Source organism: Sycon ciliatum, chromosome 3 (genome assembly GCF_964019385.1).
Source record: "Sycon ciliatum chromosome 3, ocSycCili1.1, whole genome shotgun sequence".
NCBI lineage: Eukaryota > Metazoa > Porifera > Calcarea > Leucosolenida > Sycettidae > Sycon > Sycon ciliatum.
In genome coordinates this window covers 11,175,215-11,192,647 of record NC_088645.1, presented here as the reverse complement: position 1 = coordinate 11,192,647, position 17,433 = coordinate 11,175,215, and the positions used below count along the sequence as shown (strand labels likewise).

Here is a 17,433-nt window from a genome sequence, read left to right as displayed (position 1 = left end):
TACTACCGTACTACTACTACTACAAGTATTAAAATACCTTTCGGATACTGGCAAATCATTATGGTACAAAAAGCAGAAGAAAAATGGATGTGAGTCCGCAGTAGAGATGTGTTAGAGCTAGGTGTGAAGTAGTCGAATATCTCATTAATTTTCATAGAGCAATGTGCTAAATCATTACCACCCCGCATCATTCTATCTTTTTTTTATTTCTCCCCTCAGCTTCTTCTTTTTCATAAGCTGTTGACGGAGACTCCCTCGATTTAGGCTTAGGCCTGTGGAGAATCCATAAATGCAAAATACAAATACAAATTTTGTCTCTGAGATTTGTGCGGAGTTTCGAACTGCATAATTTAAAATTATTATCTCATTCTTACATTTGTAGACACTCACATTAACGCCGAGCACCCATGTATTCTTTCACTGCGTATTAGGATTTTTTACACCCACCTCTGTTCATCGCGCATATTCTTACTTATTGCTAGTCCATTGATATGATCCCAGCAGAATAGAATCATTGCTCTCTCCACTCTGTACTCAAAGAGCCGAGCTTCTGTACACCTTTAAAAGGCGTATGAAGTCTTCCTTTGACATTTGATGGTTTTGATGCGCACCCATAATGTTCCTAGAAGCAATACACCAAATCAAAACAAAGCATTTTGCCTTCTACTCGTACTTGAATAGCATGGAGAGCACCCAATACCTCAGAGTGCATCCTCTTCTCCCCGTATCTCTTCTTCTTTGATATTACGTGGCATATGTATGTCAAGTGTGTCGTTTATCTTGGAGCATGCATTCACTCGTTTCAAAATTGTTTCTCCTTTTCATTGCCAGTTTGATTGGCTGAGATAGGGATCTGCCCAGCAACGTTGATCTCTTGCTTGTTGACACTACGTGGCTGATATCAAAAAATCTGATCAGAATAGTAGCAGTTGAGCACTCTCGTGTGGGGGTAGTGGCGTTGCTGTTTGCGTTATGCAGAGCTCACTGATTTTCCTGTTTGAGCACTCTGGCAAGGTACGTTCGGGCCTGGTTTAAATCTGGCTTTTGGAACATTTACTTGTATTTTTGATTGCTACAAGTTTCGGCCTCATTTTCTCTGTGCTGCGCTGATTAGTCCAGAAAGAACGAAACAGTTCTATCGGTAGATTGAGTAATACGAATAGTCTTATGCACCCACGCAATAGTTTGCTATACTAACAGTTGTTCCGTGAGTTTCTGCACAGAGCATGTACCTGCTCACACGTTGCAGTTTCTCCTTTAAAGTTGGCCAAGCGGCATTACATACATGTATACTAGGTAAACTTTTGCATTTGCGTCGTTCACAGCGCATTCAAGTATGGGGCTCTCAAAGGAATAAGTACATGGAATTCTGGACCCAGGGCACACACGCACAAGTACACAATAAAGGAATGCAATTTCTTCAAATTGAAGAGACACTTCAGTCTCATTTTCGATGACGAGATTTCCATGCCAAGACGAATGTGGTTGTAGAACAAGAATCATCGCAAAACAACGAGAAACAAGTCGAGAGGGGATAAAACCCTGTATTGGTGGTGGTCTACTCCAAACGTCAAGACGTAACCTCGCCACTACAGGCCCTTGCGGATGGCCTATATTATGGCCGCCATTGGACGCACTGAATTGATCCATTCGTTCGAGGGACTCAGCAAGTCGCCCGTCGCGAGTTGGATTGCCTAACATTACTTGGTAACTTGGAGCGGTGTGCGAACATGCAACGTAGTTGGTTTGGCTGCGCGGCGTAGTTGTGAGCAGCATTGACCCCTTGCTCTTGTACCTTGATTCAGTGAGTTTTTTAATCGATTTTTGACTTTGCCCAATATCGAAGGAACCAAATCTCTCTCTCTCTCTCTCTCTCTCTCTCTCTCCATCATTGTCTGGCTCTCAGGTTCTCACTCTTCACACACAGTCTTTCTTCTCTCCCTTTCCCCCATGGTGCGTGATGTGCGCCTTGATCCCGAGACCATTGGTCGGGGGAGCGCACTTCACCTCACCGGCACAGCTCAATAGCACCTACACGCCCATTGTAGTCCCCTATGTTCTCTTGATGTTGTTGTTGTTTTTCTCTTCCATTCTATATGTAGGCATGTGCACTTTCATAAAAAATAAAATAAAATAAAAAAATAAAAAAAATAAAAATAAAAAACTGTCCTGGTGGATGAATATGGTCCACCCAGGGATAAAACGAGGCAGCTTTGAGCGAAATCGAAATATTGGCCATGTCCGATGTTTTTTGGTCGTTACAGACATTGACTGATTGATGAATACAGTCATGTTGCTCTACTAGACAAAATGGCTGCGCACATTTTACTCCATTGGTTTCTGTCGAGGGCTTATCTGAAGAGGTCTCGAAGGCAGCTGGGCCTAAAATACAGATACATTTTTAAAGTGTTAGGCGGACGTCCCCGCGTAAACTTGTGATGGGGCTGGTGCGAGGTGCACCTACTCTATGGGGCTGACAGGTAGCATCTGCACAGCAAGAGCAATGTTTGAAAGGATATCACTTGGAAGTGGTGCGAAGAGAATATACACGTAGACTCATTTGATGCGCGTGTAAGCAAGCTGCGCATGTAATGTGTACTCGTGGGTGAAATCATTATCACATCTTTCTGGCAGCCACCTGTTTGTTTTTCCCACCCGACTTGCTTCGACACTATAGCATACATGTTCTTTGTTCCACGGGAGTATGCTTAATTAACAACCCAGGTCCCTAGCTGGTATCATTCCGAAGGTACAAGATTGCATCTACATCGTACATGTATTTATGTAATATTTCTTGCTCCCATGTGTGATCGCATAGTGGAGTGGGTAGGTGGTAAACTGTCGCCGGTCTGTATGTGTGCTCTGAAGTAGCAGCGAGTAACACCATGATTCATTCATATCTTCTCCAATAAACTAACTATTACTTGTAATGTGAGAAACTATAATGTTCGCGCAAATGTATTAATTCCCTCGTGGATGAGAGTTTAGCCTGCCGCCCATTTCAAGGTGAGATGGACAGGCCGAGAGTGTGGCTTGCCTTTCTGGCTTTCATGCTTGCCAGCACGGGCAAGTGTATCCGCGCTCCGGTGAGTACCAGTGACCAGTACGCGTTTCACCGGGACTGTGAGTCTGGTAAGCTAGCCGAGCAGTTCACTGAGCAATCGCCGCGCACTGTCGTCCACGATACGATGATATTCCTTGCCACCTACCGAAGCAATGGGAGCCGCTACACGTTCGACGGTGAGGCCGGGGAATTTGGCAGTAAGTATCCTGGATGTGGGCGAAGCATTGAGCGCGCATGTTCCACAATCGAACAGGCCATAAAGGAAGCACGAAATACGAGATCGGAAACCGTTGCCTTGAAGCTGATAGCTCACCCGTCATCTGGGTGTAGGATTGATCCATATGAGGACGCCGCAACTCCAATCTTCCAAATCAGCTCTGTGCCGAATCTAACACTTATAACGGACACTTCGTTTGGATGCCAGAAATCTGTGATAGATCTACATGGAAGGCGTACTCTGCTCTCCTTCGAGATGCCTGATTCTGGTCTGTTTTCATTACGCTGTGTAGATATCATATTCCAGTCCAAAAGGTGTCTAGGAAAAAGGTTGCTAATCGAAGTCCTCTTGAGAAATCCATCCGTCGATGTCATGTTTCAGAACTGTGAATTCACTGGCGAAGGCACGTCATTGTTGCACGTAGTTGGTTCAGTTCTGGTGGGAGGAGACGGTTCAGAAATCACTCTTACTGTGGCTCAATGCCATTTTCATGTGCAGGGAACTATTCCCGATCTCGTAACTTTTGACGGGGCTCCAGGCTTGGAGACCCACTCGATCCAGATCCATATTCTCAACTCAATCTTCCAAGGTCAGAACGAACTGCTGCGGGGTGTTTCGGGCATTAATCTGAACTACCAGCACGTAGAGGTCATTGTTATTATACATAACACATCGTTCATAGGTTTTAATGTCTCAGAAGCGGTGATTTCCATAGAGTGCTTGGATCCAAACACCACCGTTGTGGTACACGACACACTGTTCAAGGACAACCACTACTCGAATGCTGCACTCCTCATCTCTGACTGCAGCAAAGTCTGCATCGATGGAGCTATCTTCACGGAGAACAAAGCTGCACGGTGCAATGCGCCAGCATTGAGAATCACAGATTGGAATGAGGAGCTCAAGGTCCACGCCGCAGTTGTACGATCGCAATTTACTCTCAATGAAGGACTGCATCATGGATGCAAATCTGCGGTTGATTTGGATATCCGAGGTCGTGTACCTTCTACGCCCATCCAGAGCTCCATCAGATCCGTCGAATTCGTTCATGGTCCTGAGTCCGAGGAGATCTTCATGAACTTGGAGCAAACGGAATCTCGCATGTCCAACAACACGTTTTTTCGGTGAGTATCAACCCATCCGTGCCCAATGTGTTTTAGTTTTAGATCTAAAAATGTTCATTTTATGGTACCATAAATATTTTTCCCTCCGTTGTCCAACTCTCAGTGTGATGACGATTTCTGATGATTATCATATGAAAAAGACGATAAAATCATAAAATAGTGTTCCATTGTTTTCGTAGTTTGAGTGCACTCATTTTACTTTCATCGATATCAGGTTTCTTGTCTTTACGCCGACGTTTTACGTAACATATTAGAGTTTTGAAAATGCTGGCTGCTCAGAACGTTAGAACTCATGCGTCCCGTCCACAGATACAATCATGCTTGACTGACTCGACTGCCATCTGGAGAACACAGGGAGAATGCCCGACAGTCCACTCTGAAAACCTGCAAGGGAGAACCACTCATTGGAACAGCCATCTTCTTCCTCAAGTGCTATCGAAGTCACAGTTCGTATTGTAATTGTTTAGTTCTAAAATATTCCGCAGGAGTATTTTTCATTCACAAACTTTTTTGGTGTTGTGTTGTTTTTTATGCATTTCAGTTCGTTGCTTCAACAGTACAATCTACAAATTCATAGAGGGTTGAACTGGAAGGAAAATCACTGGGGATCATCATGAAGGGAGTGAGAAAAAAAATGGACTACTACTATAGAGTGGTGCTTTGCACGTGTACATGATATTGTGTAATTATGTTTCAACGTTCCTGTATCTATGTGTCCTGCTTTATGGTTCAAAACCGGTTTATTCAAACAATGGAACATGGAAAAAAGGAAGAAAACCTAAGATACAAGGGATGAAACTCGACGATGGAATCAAAATGAAAATTTGAAAAAGGTCTAATCCAAAGAAACTCTAGGCAAAACAACGCAGAATGAGTGTCACACACACACACACACACACACACACACACACACACACACACACACACACACACACACACACACACAGACACACACACACACACACATATAAAACGAAATGGGGACAAGGTGCAACTCGCTAGTTATAACCATTTGTTTTCTATTATTTTTTGTCGCACTACCCTTCACGCTCGGTAGTTTTCCTCACACTTGCACCTTTTCCCCATTCCCTTCTATGTGTATGTGTATGTGTATGTGTATGTGTATGTGTATGTGTATGTGTATGTGTATGGGTCACACATTTGACGCTGGTATTTATCTCTTCTTCCTTACACTATTTCTATCACCTCTCGGCTGTACTAAATCCATTGTCGTTTTTCATTTAATTTTGCCTGTATTTCACCTGGGGATAAGGCTTGAAGGTATACAAGTGAAACCAAAAGCTTTCAAGATGTTATAAAGGAGCCTGAATTGTGTCCTTTTCTGAGTATTATCGCATTGTTGTACCTCTGTTCCAAATTTCCCCAGGATAAAGTGCGTGGGTGGAGACTTCCAAGCTGTTCAAAGCAAAATCTTCATAGAAGGTTTGCACAGGGCTGTATGCCCGGGAATCTACCCCTGGATACTCCAGCAAGCTGAAGTTCACATATCGCAGGTAAGGTGTTCGTACACAGGTCTTCCGCCGTTAATTAATTTGATGTGCAGCCTGACAGCTTTATTTACAGAGAGAATCTCCCAATTAGGCTCCGGCGGATTATGCTCGCGAAATCATGGAATTATGCTTTCATGGATTCTCGCATTATGCTCGTAAAATCCTCATATTATGCTTTGGCACCCGGGGATATATAATTATATTCACTTTTTTGTACTTATGGAGCCTCAAAGTTCGGAAAATTGTGCCTTTTTCGTACTTGCAGGTTGCAAGTGGCCATAAGTGCAACAAAATACATGAGTATCCCCTTACCAAGCTGCAAGGTGTCCATGCATGTTAGAGATCAACATGGAAAAGAGAAAATTGCTTCTTCTATTCATCACTTTATTTTTTTTTGTACTTCAGTAAAAATATTATTTCATTGCCAAATTAGTTTGAGTTACCTTTGAAGATTATCATGTTCAACTCACGGTCTTCATAATCATCATACTCGTCCAACCGATGTCACCCTCACCCTGCAAATAATCAGCTCATCTCTCCCGTAGCTACACTTCTCCTTCAATCATGGCCGAACATCAACTATACATCAATTTCGAGCAATATCCATAGCCTGCAGTCATATCATGGCTGCTAAAATCCAGACTGGTCATGACTTCGTAACATGCACAATGTACAAATGTAATGTACATGTACATGGACACGGAGTTTTGCGGACTACCCGTCACTATCTCGTCCGCTACGGGATACCTGCTGAAGCCTGATTCACTCGCATCTTCTGCTACATGTACTGTGTCATTGTGAGAAAGAACTTTGAAGAAGACGAGTTCGAGCATACAATACCGTGACTGTATTGCCATGATTTCCACCCTGCTTTTCATTGAAAACACTATCTGCATGACCTCCGAACCCTTTACCATGCAGACCACCAGCACAGATCAGGTTCATTGTACACAATTGTATAGCCTACATACTACAACTGTGGTATAATCGTGTAGTTATGCTCCTACCTCCGAGAGGATGCCAAATTATGCTCCAAGTTTTCAACCACCAAATTATGGCAATAATTATGCCGGCATAATCCGCCGGTGCCTACTCCTAATAAGGGACAGTATGTATGTATGGTGCCAGCTAGTTCAGTTGGTGGGTACACTTATGCCTGATTGTGTTGGGTCTGTTGCCAACGGGCTCGGCTACTTGAAGGTGAAATGTTGTACCTGCCAAACTTTGTTGGTTCCAGGGTTCATAAAATTCCTTCGTATACAAAAACTTCGTGCCTTTTATTGAAGGCTGTGCACAGCTTTGGAATTGTTCCGTTTGACTTGGAATAACATCCGTGTCATTGTCTAACCTGTTTACAAGCTATATACAAAGAAAAAAGCAACTCAGACGAATAAGAATGAGCTTATTCAGAGTCTTTGTCGCTCCTGTCATTGTCACCTGACGACGCTGGCGCCGCATCGCCGACAGTCGCTGCTTCCGCTCGCATTTCGTTCAGATTTCTCAGCTGCAGTGATGATCCGACGCGGGACTTTGGCTACGCCCTCTTCATCTCCAGAGTTGTGAACGAATCGGTGTCAACTATATTTAGTCGTTCCAATCCGCGACCTCCATTATGCCGTGAAACGAGTCGCTCAAGCACACCCACACGCTTCGCATTTTCTGGGCAGGATAATCCTCCCAGCATTCTACAACGGCTTGAAGGAGGTCCCTGCGATTCCCCTAGACGACGGAGACGTCTGACTGGAGAGAGGCGAAGAAAGCCAGGTCGTCGACATTCCGATCCGGAGTCAGCGCTGGTTGCACGACGACTGAAATGTTTCATCTTGCCATTCGAGCGGAACCGATTTATGTTCTCACGTTGCATATGGGGCCGCGCACCGCAAGTGCGAGCCTGGCCAGTTTCATGGCAGCGAGTGTTGCGTGACTCCGTGTTCCCGCCGCGAGCTCCACTTCGTCACGGTGTCAGTTTCGAGCAAGTAAGTGTTTTTTTTCTTCATTTGACTCGTGAGTTCCTGTCGGCAACGTCCTCCCACACATGGCTTCCGTGGAGAATCTGTTCGGGATCAACCAAACCTATCTCAACAATGAATGTGGGTTGTCGATGACAGCCTTTGGCGCGGTTCGTTGAGCCGGTTCTTGCTCAAAAACACTGTTGAAAAAAGTCACGAAGTTTTTGTATACGGAGGAAGTAGTTTCTCTTTGAAGTATACATACCTGCAGTTTGCAAAAGACTGTAGGCGCATAAGCCTCGGTAGAGCATGGCTGTTGCAAGCATGGAAAAGCTAAGGAAATTCTGTAAACTTGCACGGTAGATGCCCATCAACCATTAAACAAAACGCCACCCACAAATCCAGACTGTCAGCCAGTCAGGTTTGATTGCAGTGCTTGGCTCTGGTGGCAAATCCTTGATTTGCACAAATTGAGGTACGCTTGTAGTGAATCGGGCAGGCAGGCACAGTGGATTGGTCTAAGACCATGATTGAGAAACGAGAGGTACCAGGTTCAAGTCCCTGCTTGGAAGTGGAAATATTTTTTTCCAACCGGTGCTGCGACCCACAGTTAATTGGGAACTCGTGGCATGGCATGAGTAAAACATGGATGTGGCAAATTTGATTTAGGGCTTTGGCCTCTGGTTGGTGGATCTGATCTATCCTCCCCCGCCGTTAAGGAGCCGCATCTGACGCCTGATCATGGGGTGGTGGCGTCCCACGGAAGTGGAAAGGTGGTTCTTGACCAGGGAGTTGTACGACTCCTTGTTCTTGATCTGCCCGGTACGCGAACCCGTCAATTTTTTGCAGTGATTAGCAGGCAGGCACAGTGGGTTGGTCTAAGACCATGATTGAGAAACGAGAGGTACCAGGTTCAAGTCCTGCTCGGAAGCGGAAGGATTTTTCCAACCGTGCTGCGACCCACAGTTAATTGAGAAATCGTGGCCTGGCATGAGTAATACATGGATGTGGCAAATGGGATTTAGGCCCTTGGCCTCTGGTTGGTGGATCTGATCTATCCTCCTCCACCGTTTAGAAGACGCATCTGACACCTGATCATGGGGTGGTGGAGTCCCATGGAAGCGAAAAGGTGGTTCTTGTCCAGGAATTGTACGACTCCTTGTTCTTGACCTGCTCGGTACGTGAACCCGTCGAATATTTTTGTAGTGAGTAACGGCTTTGTATTCATTTCCACAAATTCGAATAATACAAAAATTAATAACTCAGCACTCTACTATGCGTGGCACGAAGCTCAATGTACAAGCATCACTTTGTCCAGCACTGGTCAGCTGGTTCTACTCCACATTCACAAATACATGACACACGTGTCCAGTACTATTCTCACACATACACATGCACACACATACTCATAGACAAATACCCAAACACATAATTATGCATACACACACTAACACACAGTCATAATAATAAACATGTCATGTGTATGCGAACCAAATGCACATACATGTACATGGATAGGCTTTGCATTTCGCGTTTCCGCCTTCCTGTCTATTGGCGTCTTTCCTTGTACGTATTTGAATCTGTGAACACTGTAGATCACCAACTTACGGCACATGGTCGTGGCAAAAAGCTTCATCTGGGAAAATGCCACTGAACAATGGTCCATTGATTGGGCAGAGCATGTGGTAATTGACGTGAATGTCGGTGCCACTGTTGCGGATGTTTACCAAGATTATGGATTGTGTTCCTCAAAGGCACTATCCACTGAAGTAAGTAAACAACCGTTATCATTTTTACAATGATGTTCCCTACTCTTAAAAAAGAGAGGAGCATAAGTTTACAAGTTATCCCCTTTCTTACGTTACTTCATAACTTAGAACCTTCCAAGTTGGAAGGCTGTTGGTTTGCGCATTCCAGACGTGATGCAGCTAAGCATCAGGTCGTTGAATGTCAGGATCTCATCAGCCAGTTTTGTGCTAATTGTTGCACATTTCGACTCAACAGTATCCTGCTTATAGTCGTTAGTGTTGGACAAAACGGATAACGTGTTAACTAAGGGTCGTCTCTTTTTTAAATTTAGTCTTTGGCTCTCCACACGAGATCTCTGCTTTTGTTAGTCTTTTCGCTGAAGCTTCCACAATGAAAACATAGCGTCTGCTGGAATTCATGAACACGACCATCATTATGTTAACGTTATGATTTAAGAATGGTTTAGTATGACTCGGATGGAGGGCTAAAGACTAAATTTGAAACAAAGGATGTCACGACGTTGACATGATGTTCAACGTCATGAGATTATTTGCAGTACACGTCATAGTTTGTGTTCTCTACCCCGGTTTTGTTTCCGCGTTCCCACACCGAAGCTGGGCCGCGTGTTTATTATTTCTACTGACTCACTCACCTCTTAGCGCCGTCCTCCATGTTTTTTCCTCCTTTTTTCTCTGCGCAAGCGCCTTGCGCTTTAGTCGTCGTCTTCTTTCAGTTCACAGCAAGAACAAGAATTATTTACCTCTTGTGCAGTGTCAGTCAAATTCAGTCAAATCAAGCTCTCCCGATCCCAAGAAACTGTCTGGCGTGTGCACAAAGTGGTGCCGAAACCCGGGACATGAACCGCACCGGAGCTCGAAACGAGCCGTGCGTACCATTCCAATCTTGAGAAAGATAGACTCGACTCAAATAATTTGTAAGCAGCTTGCCCGATTTGGGTCGTCGAGCTAACATGCCGAAGAAAGCAGTGACGACCGGCACGCAGATCATGCGCCGGGCCAAGATCGCGCAGCTGCAAGGATCCATCGACGAACTCGTCAAAGAGGCCGAACTCCTTTTATCGAAGGAAGGAGGTCAAGGGGCCGACGAGTTGTCGCCAGAACACGTGGACTCGGATCCAAAAAAGCTAAGTACACTTGTGGATTGTATTGTTGAAGAATTGTACGCATATGATGAGGCGTGTGATGCATTGGCCAGTGTTTTGGACTCGGAGACTCTGGAGGGTTCAGATGAGGCTCTGCAAACGGAGATCTGCGATGTGGTTGCGTATTCGGTACGCATCAGAGGGTCAATTGTTGAATGCAAGCGATCTCCGCAGTACAGAGCCCAGACGAACCGTCCAGAAGCTGCTACTACTAGTACTAGCTCGCCAAGTAGCACCAAGAGTACGGGCAGTGCGGGTATCAAACAAGAAACTAGTATGGTTGATTTGTCCAGCATCCAAAAGTCAATAGGAGATCTTGTTCGTACGCAGTCTATTACACATAGTCAACACCAGCAAGTATTACAGTCGCAAGAGGATCTAATCAAACAACACCAACTAGTCGTACAACAAATGCAAGCATCATCACCTCAACCACAACCAGCTCCCACAAGTTCAGTCAAATTGCCCAAATTTGAAACACCAACATTTTCTGGTGATTTTCTGAAGTGGGCTGAGTGGTTGCACGATGCGTTGGAGGTGCCCTTGCGAAGCCTCACAGCGCTTGGTGAGAATGTTAATCAGGCGGTGTTTGTGGCAATGATTACGAACAAATTGCCACGCACCACGCTAGCGGCTTTGGAATTAAAAAAGGGGCCACAATCCTGGACCGTTTCGGATTTGCGCGCTGCAGTAGCCAACTTCATAATAGCGAATGAAGCAGCAGATCGCCTCAGCCAGCCACCGAAAAAATCGCACGAATCACCATCTGCCAGTGCGTCCGGTCAATCTCTTGTTGCCTCAGCTTCAGCTACTTCAAAAGCGAAGCCCAAGAGAGTGTGTGTTTTTTGCAGTTCGGAGGCACATTTCTCTGACGAATGCAATAAGTACACTACAGTAGAAGCGAGGAAGAGCGTAGCTAAACAATGGTGTTTCAAGTGTTTGCGATCAGGCCACTCCGTGCACGATTGCTCTAGCAAACGGCGGTGTTTCTATTGCCACAATCCTGCACACCACAGCAGCTTGTGTCCAGATAAATTCACTGCTGCATCCACTCAGAGGCAAGCTTCCACTATGAGCCCGAATGCTCAGTCCTTCAAACCCAAGCCTGCCACGAGCACGGTCGCAAACGCCGATCACCAGATCATGATGCAAACTGCTGTGGCACCGTTTCTCTCCTCCAAGTTGAAGCCGATCAATGGCCGTATTCTCTTTGATACCGGCTCCACCAAGACATACATCACGCAAGCTTATCGAGATCAGCTCGATTTGCCCACAATCGGAAATGAAACACTCTCCTTGGCTACATTTGGGAACAACAAAAGAAAAAGTACCGTGTACGCCAAGGTGAGTTTGACCATGCAGTGTAAGGATGGGTCCACTCGTGCGATTCAGGCCAGTGTACTTCCGAACATAACCGCTCCAATTGCGCGATGTCCACTTGCTTCTTCTTTTCCTCTTCTACAGTCTCTGCCACTTGCAGAACCGCTCACGAGCAGCGCAGAGCCCATGGTCGTGGACGTCTTGATTGGTCTCGATCACTACTATGATATTATCGGCAAGGACCGCACCGAACTAAGCGGTGGTCTGGTCCTGCTCGACTCCGTTCTTGGTTTTATCTGTACCGGCAGTCTGCCTGTGCCTGCCACCACAGAGGCGCAGTCATGTCTTGCTCATCAAACAGACACGGACCCTGAATTCGACCTCCGTAAGTTCTGGTCGACAGAGAGCTTGGTACTTTTGACGATACGTCGTCGCAAGATCTTGTGGGTGAGCGCTTCGCCAACTCCATCTCCTATGCCGAGGGTCGGTACGCGGTGAGTTGGCCCTGGAGGGACTCACATCCTCCTCTTCCGACAAACTACGGTCTGGCTTTCGGTCGCCTGAAGGCACAAGTGCGTCGCCTCGAAGCCCATCCGGAACTTCTTGACCGGTACGATACCGTGATTCAAGACCAGCTTGACAGGGGCATGATAGAAGATGTTCCTCGTGGTTTTACAACCAACCAGATTCACTACCTTCCACACCATTCAGTACTCAAACCTACTGCTACTACCACGAAGCTGAGGGTGGTGTATGATGCGTCCGCAAAATGTTCCGAAAAACTCGCCAGTCTCAACGACTGCTTGCACGCTGGTCCCAATCTTGTTCCAGACCTTTGCGGTATTCTTCTTCGTTTTCGTCTTTCTCCGGTAGCCATAAGTGGAGACGTAGAAAAGGCCTTTCTGCAGATTGGTCTGCACTCACATGATCGTGACGTGACCCGCTTCCTATGGCTGCACGATGCATCCAGCTCAGCTACTCCAGACAACATACGGCAACTTCGTTTCTGTCGTGTTCCGTTTGGCGTTGTCAGCAGTCCATATCTCTTGGCTGCCACTATTCAGCATCATCTTAGCGCTGCTGATACAACCGATTCCGACCTAGTGTCTCGCAATATTTACGTTGACAACCTGTTCCTTGGTGCAAACTCTGGGACGGAGGCGATTGCTATCTATGATGCCACGAAGCGCCTCTTCAGTGTCGCGTCTATGAATGTTCGCGAGTGGTCTAGTAATTCTGCAGAGTTTCTTAGCAGCATTCCAGAACCAGACCGAGCCAAGGGTACTATCCACAAGTGCCTCGGTATGCTGTGGGATACAGAACATCATACTCTACATATTGCACCTGTCAGTGCCGTATCCAAGTCGGTCACAACGAAGCGGAGTATCCTTCGACATACTGCCCAATTCTTTGACCCCCTTGGTCTCCAGTCTCCTGTTCTTGTTGGTGCGAAGATTCTGCTTCAGGATCTTTGGAAGCTGAACGTCGGCTGGGACGACGACCTTCCACAAGACATCATCTGTAGATGGTGTGATATTGCGGCTCAACTTGAACTTGCTGCATCAACGAAATGTCCACGATTCATCAGTGCACCACGTGCCAGCGACGCTCAGTTTTCTCTCCACGTCTTCAGCGACGCATCTGGGCTGGCTTACGGTGCCGTTGCTTACCTTACTACTACGTTTGACGATCAACACACGTCGAACCTTCTAATCAGCAAGTCCCGTGTTGCACCTGTTGCTTCACCTACCATTTCACGTCTGGAATTAATGGCCGCGCTTCTCGGTGTTCGTCTGATCCAATTCGTCCGTCGGGAACTTCCGCTCACTTTCTCCTCTACCTTTCTATGGTCAGACTCCACCACAGTTCTTCATTGGCTGGCCTCTTCTGACAAACTACCTGTCTTCGTCAACAACCGTATTGATGCCATTCGTGCGGTTCCCGATGTTGCCTATCGCTATGTCCGCTCTGCCGACAATCCCGCCGACTTGCCTTCACGCGGTGTCTCTGTTCCTTCCCTTCAAGCCAGCTCGCTATGGTGGCACGGTCCACACTTCCTTGCCACTGCTGACCATCACGCCGAGCCAGCACTTGATCACCATGTCAACGTTGCCGCTGGGGAGGGTCCTTCAAGCACTTCGGAGATACCTGCACCTGTATCACAACCAACAGAGTCCACCGGTCCAGACACTGAGCTTGCACACGAAATGAAAAAAAAGCCTGATGCGCATCACGAGCAAAAAAAAACATGTGATGAACCACCATTTGGTATTGATTGTGCCAGGTTTTCGTCTTTCAGTGCCTTAGTGCGTGTTTCTGCTCTGTGTTTGCGGTTTCTCTCCAGGTTGAGACCACAAGGCGGCAAGTCCTTCGGGGTGGATTCTAGTTGTAACTCAGAGGTCAAGGTAGCCAAAATCATGTGGCTACACCATGCACAACAGAATCTGTCAGACGTCAGTGCTGTCGAAAATTGTAAGAAGCACAGCCCGAAGGACAAGCTGCGGCTCTTCCTCGATGAGAACCGCCTCATCAGATGCAGAGGACGCTTGGAGAACGCCGAACTTTGCTATCAAGCAAAGTATCCAGTACTGATTCCCCAAACGCATCCCATCACCCAGTTCATCATCAACGATTGTCACCTGATGACGATGCATGGCGGCGTTGCACACACGCTATCAAGACTGCGTTACGAGTACTGGTTACCACGAGGGCGTGCAACAGTGAAGTCATTCATCACTAAGTGCCTGACTTGCCGGAAGCACCACGGTGGTCCATACCGCACCCCAGATATGGCCCCGCTTCCATCTGCCCGCGCAACAAGATCTATCCCGTTCACCCATGTGGGACTAGATTACTTCGGTCCTCTGCTCGTCAGGCACCAGCCAAGTACCAAGAAGGTATGGGTCCTCCTAGTGACATGTATGGCAACTAGAGCTGTCCATCTAGAACTGGTGGCAGACGTGACCACAGAGGAATTCCTGCTAGCGTTCCGCAGGTTCGTGTCGTTGCGTGGTTGCCCTGAAGAGGTAGTGTCTGAAAACGCGCCACAATTCATCCTAGCTAAGTCTGTTCTGGATGTGGCCTTTGAAGAAATGGCAACGAGTGATGATGTCCTGTCGTACCTGTCGAGGGCTGGTGTGAAGTGGCACTATAACCCACCGATCTCACCTTGGATGGGTGGTTTCTACGAGCGTCTCGTTAGAACAGTCAAACGAAGCCTGAAGAAGGTCGTTGGCCGCGCGCTCCTCACTGTGTCGCAACTGACTACCATTCTCATGGAAGTGTCAGCAGTCGTCAACTCGCGTCCACTGGTGTACGTGGACAATGACTTGCAGGAGATACTCACCCCAAGTCATTTTCTGTGCCTGTCCGCAACTACTGGTGGCGTGCAACCCACTGCTGATGACGGCGATCCGGACCACATCGAAGTTCCGACTGCAGCTCAGAATCTTCTCTCTGTCTGGAAGAAGGGTCAACGAACATTGGACCAGTTCTGGCGTGTCTGGTGAGACGACTACTTGGCTGATCTCCGCAACAGTCACACTCGGAAGCTCCGACAGGCACGCGTTACCGCTTCAGAACAGCCAGCCGTTGACGATGTTGTACTAATAAGGGATGACATGCCCCGTGGCTCATGGCGACTTGGTCGCATTGTCGCTCTCCATACAAGCAAGGACATGGAGATACGTTCCGCAACCGTCATCACTGCAGAGAAGACAGAGGTCAAACGACCCCTGTCTCTCCTGTACCCTATCTGTCCTGCTGCTAACTCCGAGGCTAATAACAACAGCACCGCTCCGGACACACACACCACTGGCCAAGCCGATCTGCCAGTTCCAGCAGCTGTTGCTCCACCCAGTCGTCCACAACGTGCTGCCGCTAAGAAGCAACGTCAGACGCTTCGCCAATTAATTGGCAGCGAACTCGTTTAGTTGAATCAGCTAGACAGTTGGTAGTTCACATCTGAACTCTCTCTTTCTCTCTCTTCTCTCTCTCTCTCTCTCTCTCTCTCTCTCTCTCTCTCTCTCTCTCTCTCTCTCTCTCTCTCTCTCTCTCTCTCTCTGTGACGGTCTACTCTCTTTCACCCTTGCGTAGGTTATATGCACTTATTGTGTTTTGTTTCCACGTTACTTTGTTACGAATTATCTCCTTTTCTCTGCATCTCTTGCGGGGGAGTGTCACGACGTTGACATGATGTTCAACGTCATGAGATTATTTGCAGTACACGTCATAGTTTGTGTTCTCTACCCCGGTTTTGTTTCCGCGTTCCCACACCGAAGCTGGGCCGCGTGTTTATTATTTCTACTGACTCACTCACCTCTTAGCGACGCCCTCCATGTTTTTTCCTCCTTTTTTCTCTGCGCAAGCGCCTTGCGCTTTAGTCGTCGTCTTCTTTCAGTTCACAGCAAGAACAAGAATTATTTACCTCTTGTGCAGTGTCAGTCAAATTCAGTCAAATCAAGCTCTCCCGATCCCAAGAAACTGTCTGGCGTGTGCACAAAGGACCAACATGTTACATGTTATCCGTAGTTTGTCCAACGCTAACAGTTATAAGTAAGATGTTGTGTAGTCAGAACGTGCAACCAGTAGCACGTCTTCAGTGCGTTCACCTGCCCATTTCTCATGTTATTGTTTTCATAACTTAGGCCGCTGTCACACTGAGCTCGATTCAGCCGTTCAGCCGAAAAAAGCGCTTGTTTACGTCACTATTACCATGGCAATGGCTGAAAAATGTCCTACAAGCGACTTTCAGCCGTGGCTGACTCTCAGCCGGTTTTTTTCGGCTTGTTTCAGCCACAGCTTGTACAAGCGGCTGAAAGCCGAAATTCAAAAATTAATTTGAGTGCGCTTGGAGCACACCATGTAGCTAGTTGACATGATGAACTGATATTGATGTTCTTTCTTGTGTCCGTGGAATCGTGCTATCCCTGTGCCTTTGGTTTTGACCGTGAGTCTGTCTATCCAACTACCCTGTATTCAGTTTGATTTGGATTTTGTCCCACGACCATGGATTTCTGCCGCTGTGCCTCTAGACTGCTGCGTACTTTGTTGGACCTGTGGTTTCAGGCCAAGACAAGGCACCACACTCACGACCGAATTCACGAAGAAAGCCGGGTACGAAGAAGAGAGTGGATTGCAACTGAGTTGAAGAACGGCAATCGGCGGGGCAGAAAGCTCGACATCAGGAAACACCACCCGAACCATCGCGTCCATGCACACCGAACAAATAAAAAGAGCACGACTTCGCAATTCAGAATCCGGGTTTCCTTTGCTTCTTCATCAAAGCTGAAGACTAGAACAAGTACTTGAAGTACAGTTTTAGATCGCGAACGTTCT

At 46.9% G+C, this 17,433-nt stretch overlaps 1 protein-coding gene across 1 annotated transcript in view; it reads left to right on the top strand.

Moving 5' to 3' along the window:
- The first annotated feature begins 2,940 nt into the window (after positions 1 to 2,940).
- LOC135812847 (uncharacterized) overlaps positions 2,941 to 17,433 on the top strand; it is a 28,800-nt gene continuing 14,307 nt past the window's right edge. Inside the window, exons 1-3 of the mRNA XM_065326062.1 lie at positions 2,941 to 4,405; positions 5,793 to 5,919; positions 9,461 to 9,634. Of these exons, the coding sequence (XP_065182134.1) occupies positions 3,012 to 4,405; positions 5,793 to 5,919; positions 9,461 to 9,634 (1,695 nt within the window). The 5' untranslated portion in view covers positions 2,941 to 3,011. The remainder of the gene's footprint in view (positions 4,406 to 5,792; positions 5,920 to 9,460; positions 9,635 to 17,433) is intronic.